The sequence below is a fragment of the Pleuronectes platessa genome, chromosome 2 (genome assembly GCF_947347685.1).
Source record: "Pleuronectes platessa chromosome 2, fPlePla1.1, whole genome shotgun sequence".
Classification (NCBI taxonomy): domain Eukaryota; kingdom Metazoa; phylum Chordata; class Actinopteri; order Pleuronectiformes; family Pleuronectidae; genus Pleuronectes; species Pleuronectes platessa.
In genome coordinates, this window is record NC_070627.1 from 3265619 (window position 1) to 3284696 (window position 19078).

General features: G+C 41.7%; 1 protein-coding gene across 1 annotated transcript; it reads left to right on the forward strand.

The window, feature by feature from the left end:
* Window positions 1–973: 973 nt before the first annotated feature.
* asip1 (agouti signaling protein 1) lies at window positions 974–15103 on the forward strand. Its single transcript, XM_053444222.1, has 4 exons — window positions 974–1126; window positions 12423–12594; window positions 13073–13125; window positions 14407–15103. Exons 2-4 carry the CDS (start codon window positions 12429–12431, stop codon window positions 14563–14565), a joined length of 378 nt encoding a protein of 125 aa, XP_053300197.1. The 5' UTR covers window positions 974–1126; window positions 12423–12428; the 3' UTR covers window positions 14566–15103.
* Window positions 15104–19078: the final 3975 nt, after the last annotated feature.

Below are 19078 nucleotides of genomic sequence, written 5' to 3' on the forward strand. Positions count from 1 at the left end.
CGTTACTAAGCGCCTCACAATGAGGACAAACAAAAACACGAACACACAAAACATCAGAGAGAAGAAGCGAATCAAAACAATGTCATTTAAAATCAAAGACAGCAAATTATATAATTTTATTTCATTAAAAGTTATGGCTAAAAGAAAAGCACAAAAATAAAATAAGAAACATGAGTTAAAGCCTCTGGTGTTGTTGTAGGAGTCTGATGATCAGATGGAAAGGTGTGTTAATGTTTAAAGTATTAAAACATAAAATAAAATGGCAGAGATGAAAGGAGCAGCAACAATTATTTTTGTCAAATCATTAAATCATAGTTTGAGGTGGAGACACTGAAAGTTAAAGGAATTACACAAAACCTTGTTTTTAAAAGTTCTACGCAATTTGATCTGTTTGTGTAGAATGTTTTCTTCTGTTGTGTAGTTATATGTTTGTCTTTATGTGAGACAGTGGACGTCTGGGGACAAAGACACATTTCAGAGGAGATTCCGACAGTACATTGTGAAATAATCTAATCTAATATGTGAGTATAGACATATTGTTTATAGAGCAGACTTGTGACGTTGTGTGTCCAGTAGGAAGTTCTGCAAAACGCACAAAGTCACAAACTGAACTTTCAAACACACAACAGTTCACAGAAGAAGTGGAGGTCGCACATCAGCAGGCGAGGTGAGAAACACCAACAGGAAACAACACTTCACACACAGAGGGTCTGGTTCACATTCATCATTCATCTGTCCATCCTCTGCACAATCTGACCCCCCCCCCCCCCCCAACCCCGCCGACCCTCTGCAGCACTGGTCCCGCCTCCGGAGCACAGCTCGCAGTGTGTCTTCATTATCAGCAGCAGGGCAAGGTACCTCTACTCAGGCAATGCAGGACGGGGGGGGGGGTACAAAGGGGGTTCGCAGAAAGAAGGAAAGACGGAAGCAGAGGGAGGGAAACTGAGGCAGGACAGAGAGAGAGGGGGGGGGAAGAGAAGAGGAGGAAAATAAAAGACAAGATCAGAGGTGAAGGGAGGAGAGGAACGTGGGGACTTGTGGATCAAAGAGGCAGAGACAGAAAGACGTTGCAGCAAAGAGAGACAGAAAAGACAGAGGACGGAGACGAGCTGCAGACGGAGCTCAGGTAAGACACTTTCTGACTTCGTCTTCTTCAAACAATCCAGGAGACGTGAGAGAGACGCTTAAAGAAATTATAAACATTCCACTGACTGAGATCCTCGAGCTTTGATCCTGGACGTCACAGACAGAGAAAAACATCCTTACTGAGTTTTGTTAAAAAAATACTTTCCATCCTGCCAGCTGCTTTTTAAAGGACCCCCCCCCCCCCCCATCCCCCAGCTGTGGCCTGTAAAGTGCTAATACACAGATACATAAAAAATCTGGGCCCCGTGATAAAAAAGAATCTGCGTGAGTCTGATCTGTTTGGATCGTTGAGACGTCTCTGTGTTTAGTCCCAGAGAAAACAGACCCCAGGCCAGCAGGTAGTAAAAAGTCTGCATCACCGAGACGGCTTATTGTTCAGATCTGCTGTGAATACACGTCCTCACGTCTTAACACAGGTTCACAGCAACATGGGCAGTGAGGAGACGCCTGTGTGTTGTTCTGGATTCAGAGAGACAAGTGGTAATAAGTGAGTTATAACAGGTTGTTATAGTGTATCAGGTTTCTGAGAAGAGATAGGGTGTGTTTGTGTGTGTGTGTGTGTGTGTGTGTGTGTGTGTGTGTGTGTGTGTTTGTGTGTGTGTGAGGCTTGCTCCCCATGAAGCTGGTTTTGGGATGAGCTTAATATTCCATCAGCAGTGTTTTACTAAACTTTGATGTTTGTGCGCGCTCTACTTTAACAATTGAACAAAAGTAGTTATTTTAAAAACTTTTGTATATCTACGTCTACTTCTATATAAGTCTTTTAACTGTATAAATAATCCCGTATTAATCTTTTAAAACAATTAACGAACAAAATAGTTATTTTTTTCAACTATAAACTATAAAACTGCAGTCGGATAAATCTTTTAACAGAAAGTCAATTAAAGAGTCAATAAAAGATGATGTGCTGCCGAACCAGTGAAATTTTATTGAAGCTGCTCTGGATTATCACGGTGGTGAGAAGGTTCAGGGTCTGATGTGTTAATGAGCGCACTTCACACACAGCGGCTGCCATCTTGTTGATCACTTGAGTTAATCCCCCCCCCCCCCGGGCTCACTTCCTGCCGGGGAGCAGCATCATCCAGGTGCTCGTGGTCCTCGTGGATTCCGACGCACAAACGTTTGTGCGTCTGAAGCTTGTTCCACGTTGGCGTCCTGATGACGAGGCTCCAGGAGGTCGCAGCTCATTAAGAAGTTTCCCTGACCTTCCACTGATCACGTCCAGATGAGAGTCGCTCACTTGGACGAGTCGCTCTGTAAGGTCACGACTCTGACGACCTTACTGGTGATTTCCAGAGATTTTCAGTGTTTTAATTAAGTTTTAATTATGTCTCAGTCGTTGATGATGAGCATCTGTAAACTTGTTTTCACAGAGAAACCTCGGACTTCCAGCTCCGGGGCGGTTTTCTGTCGGAGCAGCTGGTTTGATCAGTCGAGCTAACGCTAAAATTAATTGTAAACATGATAAATGAATAACTATATTTACTAAAGTTACACAAGAAATGAACAAAGCTTGATAACTGTGCAGCTGGACAAACTCACCAACGTGGATTAATCAGAACTGAAAACTGAAACAAGTTCAAATGAACTATTTCCTGCATTCACTTCATTTTAAGACTTTATCAGCATAAAGCATTTACAGGTGTTGTGATCGGGTACGTTTACTTATATCACTTGTCATGGTCTTGGTAATATGAAGATAAAGTTGCAAATTTACAAAAACAAAGTTATAATAATATTTAAATATAGTCATAATACTACGAAATTTAAATAATGATATCATGACAGAAAAATGAAGTTGTGTGTCATTTTAGAAGGAAAATATGGGAACATCAGTTTGTAGCCTAGCCTATGTTTTGATATAATTCACAAATAATATAATATATTTCATCTTGTGTAAATCAGCTCCACGTTAAAAGATTGTGTAAGAAACTAAGCTTGTTGAGAAGAAAGAACCAAAGAGACGTGAGGAGGAGAAAATGTTTGTGCGTTGGATTGTGAGTTTGTCGTGAGTCACATCTGGATCATGTTCAGGTTTCATAGTTTCTCCAGAAATCGATCGGTTTGGTTCAAGATCTGGATCCAAGGAGAGAAACTAAACTCGGATTCTCATTGTTCCTTATTTACCCTGAAATTTTGTCTTGTTAAATCACAACTTTATTATTGTAAAGTTGTCTGTGTCACAGTTTAATGAGCGGATGGTGATAGTCCTGTGTGTGTGTGTGGGGGGGGGGGGGGGGGGGGGGGGGTCATGGCTTGAGAGGAAGGGGACATGGATTCTATCACAACACACGGTGAAATTTAACTCTTTTATTTGTTATATTTTTTAAAGACCGCCCGACGAGGCTGCTTGGAATCCGGACCTGACAAACGCAGATGATGGACGACAGGAAACCGACCTGTGGTGTTAAATATTTTACTGAGTTTCCTGCCTGTTAAACTACTATTTAAAACTCAAGCGTGGAATGTGATAATTTAAGAGATAAAAGTGGAGCGACGTGGAGCTGACGACAGACGTGACACTGACGTGAAAACCACTGACAGGTTGATTGATCTGCTATTTGTCCAGAGTTGATCTTAAGAGCAGGAGTCCCACAGACGTGTTATTCAGGCTTTGACCTCTGACCTCTGTTTCTTTATAAACACTCGTGTTATTTTGACCTAATTGTTCATGTTAGGGCCTAGATTGTTTTTATATAGAACATTTTACATGAAGAGTAATTACAATATTTAAGTGAACTAATTAACTAATTAAACTACAAGTTAAACTAATTTACCGAGGCCAAACAATCATACGCAGAAACAGTCTGAAAAATATTAAATATGTAATTAAATAATAGAGAATAGAAATAAACAAGATCAAATCTGAAATACTTAAAGAATAATTGGCTATAAAAACGTCTTTTAACTTTATCTGCTCTGGACAAATAAGCTGTGCACAGTTGTATATGGCTACGAATAAATGACCGCTTTATAAAATATATAAATATGAATTTTGACACGCAGACCTCCACCGAGTATCAGGATCCTTATGAATCCACAATTAACAATGAATTTTTCTGTGAAACATCAATGAAAATGACAAAAACATAAATATTTTTTTTTATCCTGGATCTGCCCTCAAATCCAGATCTACATAAACATTTAGTTTAGTTTCCCCTGATTCATACAAACCTCCTTTCATCACGTTTTGTGTTAACTAAGTTTTTACACATTTCCACCAATTATCTACTTCTAGAAAATGTGTATTACAATTATTATGCCATTCATGAAAAACCTATATTAATATCTTACAGACACAAACTGTCTTAACTGCATCTTTGCAAAGATACGCTTGTTTTATCGTAGTCTGGATATCAAACTAAACTGTGAGAGGGAAAGTAAACACACATTCCACAACGCACTTTAAACTGCACCTTAGTTTCACAATAAATCCAAAAAGCTGGAACTGTAACAACAATAAGAAATGAGCCAACTTTCAGCTTTTGTCTGACTTCATGTAAAGTGAGCAGAGGAGCTTCAGAGCCAGAAAGCAGCTGAATATGTGAATGAGTCTCTGAGCCGTCCTCCTGAGAGCTGCCCTGAATAACTGAGCCAGACTCGTCCTGAGCTTGGACAGGGACAGGGGGACGTGTCCCACAGCTTCGTTTCTGATGCAGTCACACTGTCAAATATTATTTAATACACTAATATTAAACATTATTATTATTAAACAGATTATATATATATTTTTAAACACGCAGAATTACAACCAACTCCATTTTTAAACCAGCTTTTGCCCCGGGACACATTCACTGTTTCTCTTGAGACTGAATTGTTCTCACATTAACATTTTTCCGGCAGCAGCGGGAGGAGGCAGCTGTTTTCACCAAACACTAAATATCCTCTGTCCCGGGGACAAATGGAGGACTCGTCCTCAGCCATGTTTTCGGTGAACGTGCTTTTGAACGAGCTGAAAATAACAACAGTCGCCGGAAAATATCTACTTTGCTCCAGGTCTCATTTCTAAAGTACCTCTAATGGTTTTTCCGCTCATAAAACACGGTCGGTTCATCTGACATGAGGTAGAAATACACAGACTTAATTTAACCTTCAAGAAAACAGGTGTCAGACATAAACATCTTTGTTCTCTAAGTGAAAAACTGTAGGATACAAGTGGTGTTTAAATGTTCCATAAACTGTAGTTTACTATTAAATATACATCTATGAATATGTCGATAAAAGTAAGATCCAAAGTGTAATTTTTGGACCCTGTTAATTAGTTAACATTTAAGGATTTATTATGAACCTAGAAACATGCAGAGGAGTTAGAGTTTTTTGTTGAAGTCGAGTCTCAGGCTGCCTCAGCGCCAACAACCTTAATCTCTGTGTAGCCTGAGAGACAAAAAGCAGGGCAGGAAAAACAAAGAGCTGTGATAATTCAACTCAGATGAATTTATCACCATTTTGAGTGAAGCTAATCTAATCTCTGGATTCTGGAAGCTGTACAGTCGTGTAGTCACTGAGGAGGAAGATTGAATCGATTGAATCAGACTAAATAAAGAAGTGTGACGAATAAAAGAAAGGTTTTGAAAAGGGAACGTGACGTTTGTGTCTTCTTATCTCTCCGGGAAGAGACTGCGATGTCTCATGATGTCATTGTTCAGCCATTTGGTTTTGAGCAGTTGTTCCTTTGTGCTGATTGTTTTCCAACAGCTCGACCTCAGGTTCTCAGAGTTCACTCAAATATATGTGAACCTGAAAACAGCCTGGTTAAGTCCCAGTGTATTTTGAGGTCAGTATTCTACAATAAAATAAGATGTAAAATATGATGATGCTAATATTAATGGTTAAGGAAATAGCTGTAGGGTCTGTTTTTAAAGAAAACGTTATTTCAATAAAGTTATTAACAGTTTGAAAATACAAAAAAAGAAATTAAAAACCCTTTTGCATCAGTTAAAAGTAGTAAAAGCACATTTGACAAGTTTTCATAAATTAACCTTCATTCTTATCTCAAATATAAACCTGTGAAACTTTGTGATTTTGCGCCATCGTGACACGGTAATCAATCAATCAATCAATCAATCAATCAAATTTTATCTGTATAGCCCGTATTCACAAATTACAATTCATCTCATAGGGCTTTAACAGGGTGTGACATCCTCTGTCCTTAACCCTCAGCAAGAGTAAGGAAAAACTACTAAAAACCCTTTTAACAGGGTAAAAATACGGAAATCTGTCCACAGTCCCCCCCCCCCTCCTTTGTGATAGCTCCCACTACTGCAGGTCGGTCCAGGACGTCTCCGAGCCCCCGACCCAAAAAACAAACCCTTAAAACAGCCCTTGAGTGACCTTGAGTGACCTTGAGTGACCTTGGTGTGTCCTGAATTAAGGACCGAGCTAAATGTCCTCACTTCGAAAGGTCCAGCAGCCAAACTGGTCCTCACAAAGGACACACAAGGTGAAAACCAGACCCGTCACGCTGGGTACTAACACAGGCCTGTATGTGAGCGTGGAGCCAGATTCAGTAAAAACAAAACCTCATGGGTTCCCTTGCCGATTTATCCGCGGTGATGGCAGCGACTCAAAACTGTTTCCAAATGAGAAGCGGGCCACCGGGGGGGCGCTGGGATGTCGGTCCTCCTCTTCGCGTGGGTCCAGAGTTTCAAACAGACGAAGCACAGCTGAGCGTTAAACCTGGGTTTTGCGTTCTATCGGCGTTACCACACACCGGGCGTTCTGGTCGATGTTAGCGTTCAGGTGCGCAGAGAGTCGGGGGGGCGAGTCAGTAGGGAAACGATGTTGTGGGAAAGGACGTGAACATGAAACGTTGTTCGGTCAGATCGGCCAACAGACGAGCCTCGGGTGTTTTAACTGCAGCCGTCACACGTGGAATTTACGACGTTACAATATATATATCGTGAATTAAGTTTGAATTATCTGAGGTTTAGCGACTCACGAGCATATAAACGTTTTTTTTCCTTTGATTCTTGTTGTTAGTGGGACGATGAGGAAAACCAGCAGTTGGATCCTCAGAACTACCGCTCGAGTTGAAAAGCGGAACCATGTGTTCGTCCATGTTCTGCTTCCAGGATCTGTGTTCACCTACTTTCTTCACTTTAATCTAATAACAGTTCCTCTAATCCGATAGAAGTACGATGTGCTCCGACGCAGCTGCGATCCCTTACCGCCTTTAAACCTGCTGCGAGTAATTGGGGCTAATGATCCTCAATTTTCAAATAACGACGATGATTTTATTAGTGGAAACGTTGATGCATCGCTGTGGAATTTCACCAATTTCCAATAGAGTCAGCAACAACAAGTGTTCATTAGAGAAGACATGCACACACTGGCTTAGCTCTCAAACTGCGTCTGATATATTTAAACATTCACCCGTTAGCGATAACATTTATCCTTTGAGGGTCGACGGGGGGGTTGGGGTTGGGTGGGGGGGTTGGGGTTGGGTGGGGGGGCTGGACCTAGAGGCGGGATATGACCGTCTGTCTTTGGGCTGAAACTGTGAGAAAAACAACCTCCGCCCAGAAAGTTTAGATTTCACCTCCGTCCATTCCTTTGTCGTTTGGTTTGTGTGTTTTTTCAAACAAACAATACAACAAACAATGAAACTTGATGGATGTGGTGTAATGACAAGGAAGAAACGATTAAATGTTTGTGTCGATTTGGATCATGGGGAAGATGCTGGATTTGTAAAATTGCAAGATTTGGCATTTTTACAAAGTTTTCACCAATTTCCCAGGAAATAATTTACGGATCTTTATCAAAAAATGTGTCCAAGCATCTTTGACGAAGGCCGAATTGTGATGGTGAGAATGTTGGGTCAGATCTTCACCATAACGGCAGGTCACCGCATCCTGAGGTCATTCCAAGTGGCTTTGAAGATGTGTTTGATTTGTTTGACCAAAAATTCAGATAAGTCAGAAATTCATTTGACCGACAAAAGCAGAAATTTGGTCCGAACCTCGAATGAAAGAGTCGATCTGCTGGTTGGCAGAATGGTTGTTTGTCTAGATATCAGCACCTGTCCAGGGCGTCTGGCCCAATGTCTACTGGGAGGGGTTCCAGCGGGGTTGGCAGCAGTGGTGTGGGATGTTCTGGGCGATCCAGAAACCTTGGGCGTCCATGTGGATGCTACTTGGACAGATAAACCTCCAACCTACACAGACCGAGTAAGGCAACAATATCCCCCCGTGGCAGTAGCCTCTCGGAGACGGATCAAAAGCTCTGGGCTACTTCTAAATTTATTCAGGAATGGTTTGAGCAACACGACAACGGGTTCAAGAAACTGCCAAATTCCTCAGATCTCAATCAGATCGAGAGGTTGCCTTTTCTAAATTTTCCTGAAACCTGCAACTCCGTCCAGGTTTTAAATTGGGCACTGATGTCTCGTCATGGTTTTTAGAGACATTGATTCAGACATGCTGGGTTGTTCAGGAGGAGGCGGGGCGGTGGGGTGGGGAGGGAAGAGGCAGAATCCTTTATTGTCGAAGTATGTTTACACACTCTGGAAATTTGACCTCTGCTGCTCGCCCATCTGTGAGCACACTGGGTCATGAGATGAGCAGCGTCTCTTGGACTTTCTCAGCTCGCACACATGGCTCCACTCACCCCCCCCCCCCCCCCCCCCCCCCCCCCGCACACGGGCGGTTCTGATCCCTGTTGGGAGTGTTCCTCCTGTTTGTAGAAAAGATGGACTACACCCGATTCGCCCGGATTCATGGATGTTAAATTTTCCACAGTGTCTCATTTTCTTCACACATTTGACGGATGGCTCGAAACACCTGCGTCCCTTTGGACACGGATGTGCTGATCTGCTCACGTTCCAATGATTCTTCCTTGTAAATAAAATTCATCATGAAGTCTAACATAAAAACCCCAGGGGGCCTTTTACCAGCATCCATCACCTCATTAACTCCGTCCCACACCAGAGCAGCCGTCTCACTTCTCCTGCATGTTGACGCTGAAACGCTCAAGTAGCAAAAAACTGAAACCATCTAGATGCAGCTTTGACTATATATCAGAAGCCTTTATTCAATGGAGCTCGCTGAAGGAGACGGGAGACGGGGGGGGGGGGGGGGGGGGGTTGGCGGTTGACATGCAGTAAATGACCCGGCCAGCCGGGAGTTGGGAGTTAATCATTGGATGCAGCGAGGCATGTTTCCCCACAACGTTTAAGACTTCACTTGTGAAACCACAACTCAAACAATAAGTTGGACACGTTTCATCTTGGGTCTCATGCTAATCATAGCACCAAGGCAGATATTGTCAAAGTGCTCACTGATCCATGCAGATGCCAAAACAGCTTTTAAAATGTTTTTTTAAACGGCATAAGAGGAATTGCATTGGGCTGTCGGGAATCTGGTTTTTCTTTCTTTTCTGTCTGGCAGAGAGTTGAGTTAAAATTGGTGATAATGTCGCCTCCAGAATAACCTGTGAGCTTCCTCATCGTTCTGAACTCCTGTACACATCAAACCAAAATGACGTTATGCTGATGACACACAACTTTATCTCAGATCTCAGAGGTTTTTACATAGGGTCTAAAGCCCAGGGAGAAAATTGGTCACACGGTTGTTTCCAAATCTGCTTTTTGTCACTTTAAAAAACACACTGACATTTGAGTAAAGGAAAAAAGGAGTCATGCTTTTACATTGAGCAGACTCTGCTAATGAAAAACTCCCAGTCGATCCAAAAGTGAGCTGCAGACGATCCAGAAGTCTGCGGCGGCAGAAAGAGAGAACACACTGCACCGAGTTTAAAGCCCTCACCATCGGCCGCCAGTTTCTATAATGACTTGTACTTAAAGTCGACTTTCTCAGAGTTTGAACCAGGACAAGTTGCTTTATTGTGTTAGATTTCAGATGTGATGAGGCAGCTTTTATTGAAGAGTCTCCCTGAGGAGCTGAGAGCAGTTTGTCAAACTTTATACGTAAACCTCCTCAGCCTGGTTTTGGATTAAGTTTGGTTTACGAACATTTATCTGGTATTTAGTTTTTCTGTTTGTTTAGTTCGATGTTTTCCAAGCTAACGTTTTGTCAAACCTTTATCTTATTGTGTAATTGTGCTGGTGTGCGTAGGTCTAACTTTATTTGTCGAGACCTTTTCTATACAACTAACAAAGTGCTTCACAATGAACAATATAAAAGTCACAAACAACAATAATTATACAGATAATAATAAAAATAAAGATCACATGAAAATAACTTTTTTATAGAGATGCTGAAAATTAAACACATTTCTCTCGATTTGAAAAATAAATGTGTATAACTCAATAGTAATTTGGATTGAAAAAATATATATATATGAATATATATATATATTCAGGAAGAAAGCTGGTTTGAGTATTTGATGTGTATCATGTGCTTTGCCCTTTGCAGTCACCACAACTCGACCCAACACCTGCAGGAGATTTTAGACAGCTCTCTCCATCACAAGCATCAAAACACAAGATGATGGATTATCTCTGGGAGGAACTGTGTTCATCTCTCCAGTCGAGTTCCACAGACGTGTGGAATCAAGGCCAAAGTGCATTGAAGGGATTATGTTGGTATTTTATAGCATTTTTCTGACCGATATTATCCTGAAAACTGCCTCACACAAAGAAACACAACCAGTCGATGCAAATACAAACAAGAGTAACAATTCAACAAGAACACATTTTCAGGATTAAAACAGGATATGTCAGATATTTCCACAGAACTTTTATGAAGTTCTAAGGTTCAGTGTGAGGGTTTAGTGATATCTAGTGGTGAACCTGCAACTAACATGAATACCCATCACCTCAACCTTCCCCTTTTAGGTATTTAGGAGAACCAGACTGTCTGTAAAGATGGACGACGCTCCTCCACATCCTCCCACTGTCCAGAAGAGAAGCCAAAATATAACCGATAGAAAAACAGCCGTCTTTCTTCAAAGACGTCATTTGGAGACAATCTGCTCGTAGCGATCAGGGGACGGAGCTAATCCAGGCAAACCATTCATCATATGGATTTTATGGAGGATGGCTTAATGACCTATACTAGCCACCAGGGGACAATCAAGATATGTGGCTTTACTTTTCGGCAGGTGCTTTCGTCGTCCATCTTTATTTACCAATGTGTGATTGGTCCATTGTTGGTCCGGTGGTACACATGGCTGCTTTAGTTGGAGAGGACCTGCTCCCTATGTACAGTAGATGAGGACTTATTATGAGAAAATGAAAACAGTAGTTCCTAGTTTCAGGTAATTACAGACAGATGAAAACACCATATGTCCCCTTAAATCGTACACACTGGACCTTTAACAGAAGCTTAAGACTTCCATCGTGTGTGTGGGTCCAACAGCAGAAGCTTCATCACTGGAACCAGCAGAGCTCCATCAGGGGATGAAAAGGGCTGTTTGATAAATAAAGTATTTAGGCCTTAAATCTCTTGTTTAAGAGAATCCACTGTGGTGGATCAAAGGACCATCTGGGAGCAATTAAAAGTAATTTACTGAAGCACTTTTAAAGAGGTAGTTATCGTAACTTGTTTTTCTTTTGTTATTGAACACATGATCATACCATCAGCTGATCTGTGAGCTCAACGTCTGCCCACCTCCCGCTTTGGTTTCTAAAAATACAACAAAGGCAATGAAAGGTTCCTGCTGCTGTGTGGTGCCGGAAAAGTGTGAAATCAGATTGGATGTTACAGTTGTAATGGAATAAACCTGTGACATGATGAGTGGATTGAACGTATCATTTATTGCCAGTAGGAGAAAGCCAAAGCAGAAAATATTTTGTTCTACCTTTTCGCTGCCAATTCTCAGCAGCTGCGTCCAACATCTGAGTTTATTTCAATTCTCGCTGAGACCGGCCGACACCAGCACGAGCTGAGGAGGAAGAACCTCTGATGAAGCCTGAGGCGAGGCAGCAGCATCGCACAACTGTCAGGGAACAGGAGAACGTGGTTATTTGCAATGACAATCGAGAAGCGTTGTGTTACATTCGCAAAGAAACATCGGGGACCGGTTATTTCTCTTAACAAAGGACCGCCTGGTATTTATTATGTGGGATTTCGCGGATGGCAACACATATTGGAACGATTGAAAAAGCAACAGAAGTCTGTTACTCTAAACTGTTTCTGTAAGCCGGCTTCCAAAAGTCAGAGCACACAAACAGTTGAGGCGATGGTGAGGGCGAGCGAGCAGAGACTCGTCTCACACGGTCCTGACACAAGACGTTCACGACACATCTCTGTACCAGAATCAATTGAGCCTCCTATTTGCTAAAATGAAAGTTTGTATTGTCCCTTTTTCTGCTCCAGGGAAAGATGCACTCCTTCCTGCTGCTCGGCTGTTTTGTTCTCGCCACAACAGAGTCCTTCCTGGGCTCTGCCCACATGATCCCTGACGAGAGGCTCTCCACCAATAAGGTGGATGTGTCGAACATCGTGTCTCAAAGCCTCGACATCGCCTCACCCCCTGTCGTAATCATTGGTAAGTTTCATTTTATTTTCTGCAAAAGTCTTTTAATTTAACTGTAAATAAAGATGGAAAAACCTGAAGACAAATCCGCAGAAATGAAGCCGAATCATTTTGAATTGCAGAACAAGTCAGAAACCCCGCCTCCTCCATGTTAGCCGGTGGGACATGGACACAACTCAAAGTCACTTTACACATCAAACTGATTTTTGTCTAGGATAGTTTCTGGATCGTTCTTATCACACAGATGTTTGATCACCTTTCCAGAAAGATTAGTTTTAATTACTGACTTACTGACACCCCCCCCCCCCCACTAAATGCTACTGCACAGAATCTGGCACCAAATGTCAAAGACGGTAGCTTTCGTGACAGAAATACTTTGGCTTTATTTCTCGACAGTGGGGGGAGGTGTAGAGGAGTCGTCCATCTTTATAACTTTATATATATATATATATAGTGCTCAGTATAAACATTTTCTAATGTTCTCTTTCAGAGTTACCCAAATCCGTCAAGAGCAAGAGAGCAAAGAAACAGAAGCAAAAGAAGGTGAGCACACAATAAACCTTGACAGCATGTGATTGTGTTTGTTGTAAAAATGATGTAAACAATATTTTATCATTTATAAAGTAAATCCACATGTGTAACAAAATGACCACAATTCAAAAGGTCTGTTCAACAGAGATCCAGATGAAAGTCCACCTGTTGAGTTGAGATGATTTTACCACACATACTGTTTCCAAAGTCGAGGAAAAAATAAATAGCATGGTCAAAACTTATTTCTTGTTCTTTCACAATCTTCTGTTTTCATAATGTGAATTTTGTTTTGTACGTGTGATGAAGACAGGGACACAGGGAGAAGGGGCAGAGAGAGAAAAGCAGATTGATGCAAAGAACAAAAACTGGCTTCCGTGCAGAGGGATGTAAAAAAAAAAGAACTGAAATTCAAGCAGGAAATTAAGCGTCAGGCAACAAAACACATGGAAGAACTTAGGAATAAGTTCAGGAAACGAAACACAAACTGAAGAGGAAGCGTAAAGTCCAAAGTTGATCATTGAACGATGTGCAGGCGAGGGGAGAGGAGGTTAATGTGACTGATGAAGTGGGAACGGGTGTGAAAAATCCAGCTTAGATTCGGGAGGAAGGTCTGGAGAGAAATGAGGAGAATAAGAAGGAGCTGGGTCGAAAAGTTAAAAGAACCGAAAATACTTAAGTCCTCTCCTCTGTGACCTTGATGGTAAAAAACTATTTTTAATTTACGACACGTGGAGGATGAAGTACAATGACAAACTCAACGGTGTGTGGATCTACAATTCATGTGAGGCTTCCTGTCCCGTCCGAAAAGAATCAAAGATCCCTCGAAAACATGTTTTCAGTTACACACAGGCCACAGTTAACCATCAGCTACTCAGCCGGAGGAAAAGTGAAGTAGATATTGTATAAAACCAAAAAGAAATTAAAATGGTGAACCTAGAGTTTCCTGGCCTGAGCAATTTCGGCTCTTTACCTTTTTTTCTTGGTGCATCTTGATTGGATTTAAGGGGATTGTTGGGCCATTCTGGATTTAAATACATTTGTTAAGTCAAGTTAGTGTTTTTAATTTTGTGAAACCCAGGTTTACACATATATTTAGGTGTAGAAGAGGTACAAGATACTTTCAGGTCATTTCACTTCCTAAGAAAGTTTAATGAGGACCGAGTTAAACTTGGTAGAATCTGACAACATTGAACCTCATTTGAAATATCTACATCTGTAGTTTGATGATGTAGCACGAACACCAGCCGCTTCCAAAGTTTCACCACATGTATTGTTTCTCCTCCTTTCCGTCAGAAAAAAATGGCGCGGCGGCCGCGTCCCCCGGCGGACTGCGTTCCCTTGTGGGGAAGCTGCAAATCCTCCGGCAACGTGTGCTGTGATTTCTGTGCCTTCTGCCAGTGTCGGCTCTTCAGAACTGTGTGTGTCTGTCGAATGGGGAACCCTCGCTGCTGAGGGGCCACATGCAGCCGACCGGCTCCGGGCTCACAGAGCAGAGCTTCATGCTGCAGCAGGCTACGTGAAGTGAGGGGAGTCACTTCTGGGTTTGGTCCAGGATGTGTAACTCTGCCTGAAGTCCACTGCATGAGAGCACTTTATCACAGAGGACTGCAGCACAGTGAACGTTCCCGAAGACTCCGACAGGGTGTGACTTCTGTAGCACTGCAATGAAACTCCTCAATAAAATGTTTTTAAACAAGTCTTTATGTTGCTTTCAGCTTTCAGCATGCATAGATAGAGTTTATGCTCAAACCATTTTGTATATTGCTTTATTTTTTACACAGAAATACATGAACGTATGATAACTTTTTTCTTTTGTGAGTATCAGACATTTTATAAACCTTTGTAAGAATAAAGTCCTCTGCTATGTTTTCAATGACAGTGTTTTTTGTCTTTTTTAGCCCACGTGGCAAAAATAATAATGGATATTTATTTCAACAGAGCTCGACTCATGTGTCTGACTTCCCTCGAATCGGCTGTGGGTCGTGACTTCAGACAGAACTCTTTGAAAACAAATCGAACATATAAAGTTTCCTTTATAGTTGAATTCCCAAACTTGTTGGGCACTGTAATTATTTGCTTCTCAAGCAAGAGGAAAATTGTGTATTTGTTGGGGATTATTTTCAGAGGTGGATTAACACACAAGTGTTGCCTTAGTATTTCAAGTGGCTGCACAGTGTATGTGGTTATCAATCAAAATAAATTGCACTGTGTAAAAACAGAACATTTGATCCAGTGTAAATGTATTAAATGCTCCGTTTTGGGGAAAGAGTGGAGGCACATAGTAAAGACCACATTTTTGTCACGGACAAAACTAATCATATAAATAGTTGAATATACCTAGAAAATAGCTTGTTTTCATTATATAGAGATATGTACTCTAATACGTCTAAAGAGCTAATACACTTGTTAGCGCTGATATTGTTTGAATTAAAGTGTTACTTTCTACATGCAGCTACACAATGTGCCTGCTGTTTGAGTGCTTGTGCATTAGAGTTAGAAGAGTGGGCCTCGGAGAGCAATCCTCATCTGCAGCTTGTGTCTGAAGCACGGAGGGAAGATCACAGCCTTCACCTCTTTCACTGATGAAGATATCAATTATCTACGGAGGTTAAGTCCTCGGTTTGTAGTGAATACTGCACAGCCCTGAGTGTTAGGGTCAACCCGAACCCTAACTCGGTGTTGACGATCCAATGGCCACAAAGAATGTCTCTTCTCTTAATTGATTCCAGCGAGTGTTAAATCCTGGTGGGGGTTAGGGTAGAGAGTGATTAAAGCCCTGAGCCTGAAGTTTGGAGCTGATGAAGTCGTGTGGGTCTGTCGGTGCTGCCGGAGACTGAGCAGGCACAACAACAGGCAAACTGAACATGTCCATCTCAACGTTGGATTAACGGTCACGGAGAAGTCGCTCAAATATCTTTCACAACAGAAGTCAGATCAACTCAGGAAAAAGAGCAGCAGATTTAAAACATGCAGGACCCTCGCATCGCCTAAGAGAACCACATCTGAACACAGAGCAGAGCTGGTTGGCTCAGCACCAGGAAGAGAACTCAGACACATGGTCCTGCAGCCTTCCTGTTGTTTTGTCTGCAGAGCTTTAGCCCGGAGGCCAGAGAGCAGCCTGCTTCTCTCAGTGCTTCATCCGACCTCCAATCTTATCTGGAACAGAATTTACTCAAATGATCTGGGAGAAGGGAATCTTCATCCTGTACTGTCCTTGTACCTTTCCCCAGTGATACTCTGTAGACCTTCATCACCAGATGCATCTCTGAAAACAGACAGTTTATATCAGCAGTCAGGACGCCCATTGACTCAGGCCTGGTTTAGGTTTTTAACTGGTGCCCGTAATGGGGGATAAGACAAATCCGATTGACTGAGAATAACAAGGATATTGATATCGAAAAAAAAACATTGTGTTCAACGTCTCCATCATTTATGTCTTAAAAGTAAAATGATCAAGTCATTTTTCTGCTTGTAGGAGCCGGTAAAACTTTGTGAAGTCTGTCAAAGTGCAAAAAGGTGATTTCACAAAGTCAAATGTTTTGTGGTGGAAACTGTTGCATCGGATTTTGATTAAACTTTTGATATATATATAAGTTAAAGGTAAGATGCTGCTATTCAATATTTTTGGGTTAGAAATTATATTCTTTTATCAATCAGGGTAAATTCATCTTTCATTGGTAAAATCTAGTTACATTATTGTGGAATAACATTAAATGTCTTCTGGACCTTACTGAACTTGTCGTTGATGTAAAATGATCCATCAACAATTAACACAAATTTAAAACTGTTAAGCTCATTGTTGATTTTACTATATATCGACTGTGTAGGTGATTTTCATGGCAGATATTATCTGCACCATCAGAGATGAGCTGGTTTAGAAAGAGGAACACAGTAGATAACAGTGTTTAGGTGGTGGGGGCCAAACCGGAGGGAAAAGTTAATTTTTGTTCTTCATTAACAGTAATTTTACCCCGGTGTCAACTTCGTGTTTGATTTTAATGTTTTAAATTCAACATTTTAAAAGCTTAAAATGATGTTACAGCACATTAAGAGCGCGTACAAGTGAAAGCAGGGTGGGCCAGAACATATTTGTCCAACATCTGTCACATCAAATGAAAACAAGTGCTGTTTGCCATAAATAACGATGATAAAATCCAATTCCCATGAGCTGAGTTCCAAAGAACAACTACAGGGAGCCAGGTCATTATTTATGACGGCTCCTGCTCAACATCATCTTGCTTGGTTCAGGTCTGTCCTGGAGTTTCTGCTCCTTGGTTCCGTTCACCCTTGGGCAGAGGTTTCACATTTGTACACATAAATTTGTCAGAGGAATTTTTCCCGTCCGTCTTTGATCGAAAGTCGAACTTTATTTTCGGTAAATTTGACATTTTTCAAAAGACAGAAAGCTGGAGACATGTGTACACACACACACACACACACACACACACACACACACACACACACACACACACACACACACACACACACACACACACACACACACATATACATATATGGATTGTTTAAATGGACAATTCATGGTGATAAAACCAATGACAACTCTCGCACAATCAGAAATCACATCTTACTTTTGTTGGTCACCCTTTCGTTATTGGTCACTATCTACCATAAACAGCACCTGTTGATCAACAGGCTCATTTCTTTGCATCGACATTAATAAACTTCTTTGCATTGACCTCTTGTGGTCTTATGCGGGTGCAGGATACGAGGCTGACCCACATGCACACATTCCCAGGTAGAAGGATTTATAAGGGGAACATTGCCTGCAGGTGGCAACATGCACAGTTGGAAAAATTGACTCTTTCTCAGTGCATGGCATGGTTTGGCTTTTCGTGCACGAATACATTTGGGTATGGATGCACGTTGTTTTCTGAATGAGGCCCCTGCTATGGTCGGAGGTGGGACGGAGGAAGAAGGATTACTACCGACAGCTGGACGACAGACAGATGTGAGGATGAGATGCTGAAGCACTGACAGTAAGCAGATCTCACCACGTCACCTCTGGGTCTGCCATTTTGTAGATACTTTTATTCATATCTGTTACTCTTACTCTTCAATAAAAATAAGATGGTGTACGCTCGGCAACTGTTTCCTTTTCAATTTGACACACAGCAGAGACCTCCAGCCAATAAAACCTCTACTCAACCCACAATCATCCTGTTAAGAGCAGGTTACAGAAAATTCATTGATAAAAGACACAGATGATGGTTTATAGACAGAGAACGAAACCATCTGAACGTCCATCCAATGCTACCTACTTCCTCAACTTCCTTATTTGCTCCTGTCATAAACAACTCTAGCCACTAGAGGCCGCCTGATGAAATTACATAACTGCGTCCTGATAAGATGGAAAGCTGTTTCATGCGAAAAGCAAAATTAATTCTACACCATGTTCAAGGAGAGAGACTACCGACTGCTCCCTGGGGCCAACTAGTGGCCAGTTTGATGAACTGCTGTCTCTGGGCCAATACCAGGACCTTTCATCCCTGCAGCTTTAGGGGGCAGTAATGAGTAGCAATCTTCGGCACGCCGCTGAAAAAGAAAGAAGAAGCAGAAGTAGAAAACTTCTTTGGCCAAGGGACAGGAAGTCTGGCAAAGTGCTCAGTTGTACTTTTCCCTAAAACTTTTAATTTCATTGCAAAAACGACGTCAAGGATGAAGTAACTGTTTGTTTTTTTGCCGCACATTTGGTTAATTTATCCTCCTCTGAAAAAGAGCAGCTCTCCAGACTCAGCTTTGTTGTGGGAATCAAACCACATGGGTCACGATGAAAGACGTGCCACTATCGTGCAGACTAAAGCAGTTGTTGCGTTTGACATGTGTCAACCCCCTGCTGCTGTTGTTCTCTGTAAGCCTTCATAATAATGGGAGTGTCATGACAAGTCACAGTGGGTTGCCCTGATGCAAGTTGTTTCCCTGAAAACTGAATAACATGATTATCAGC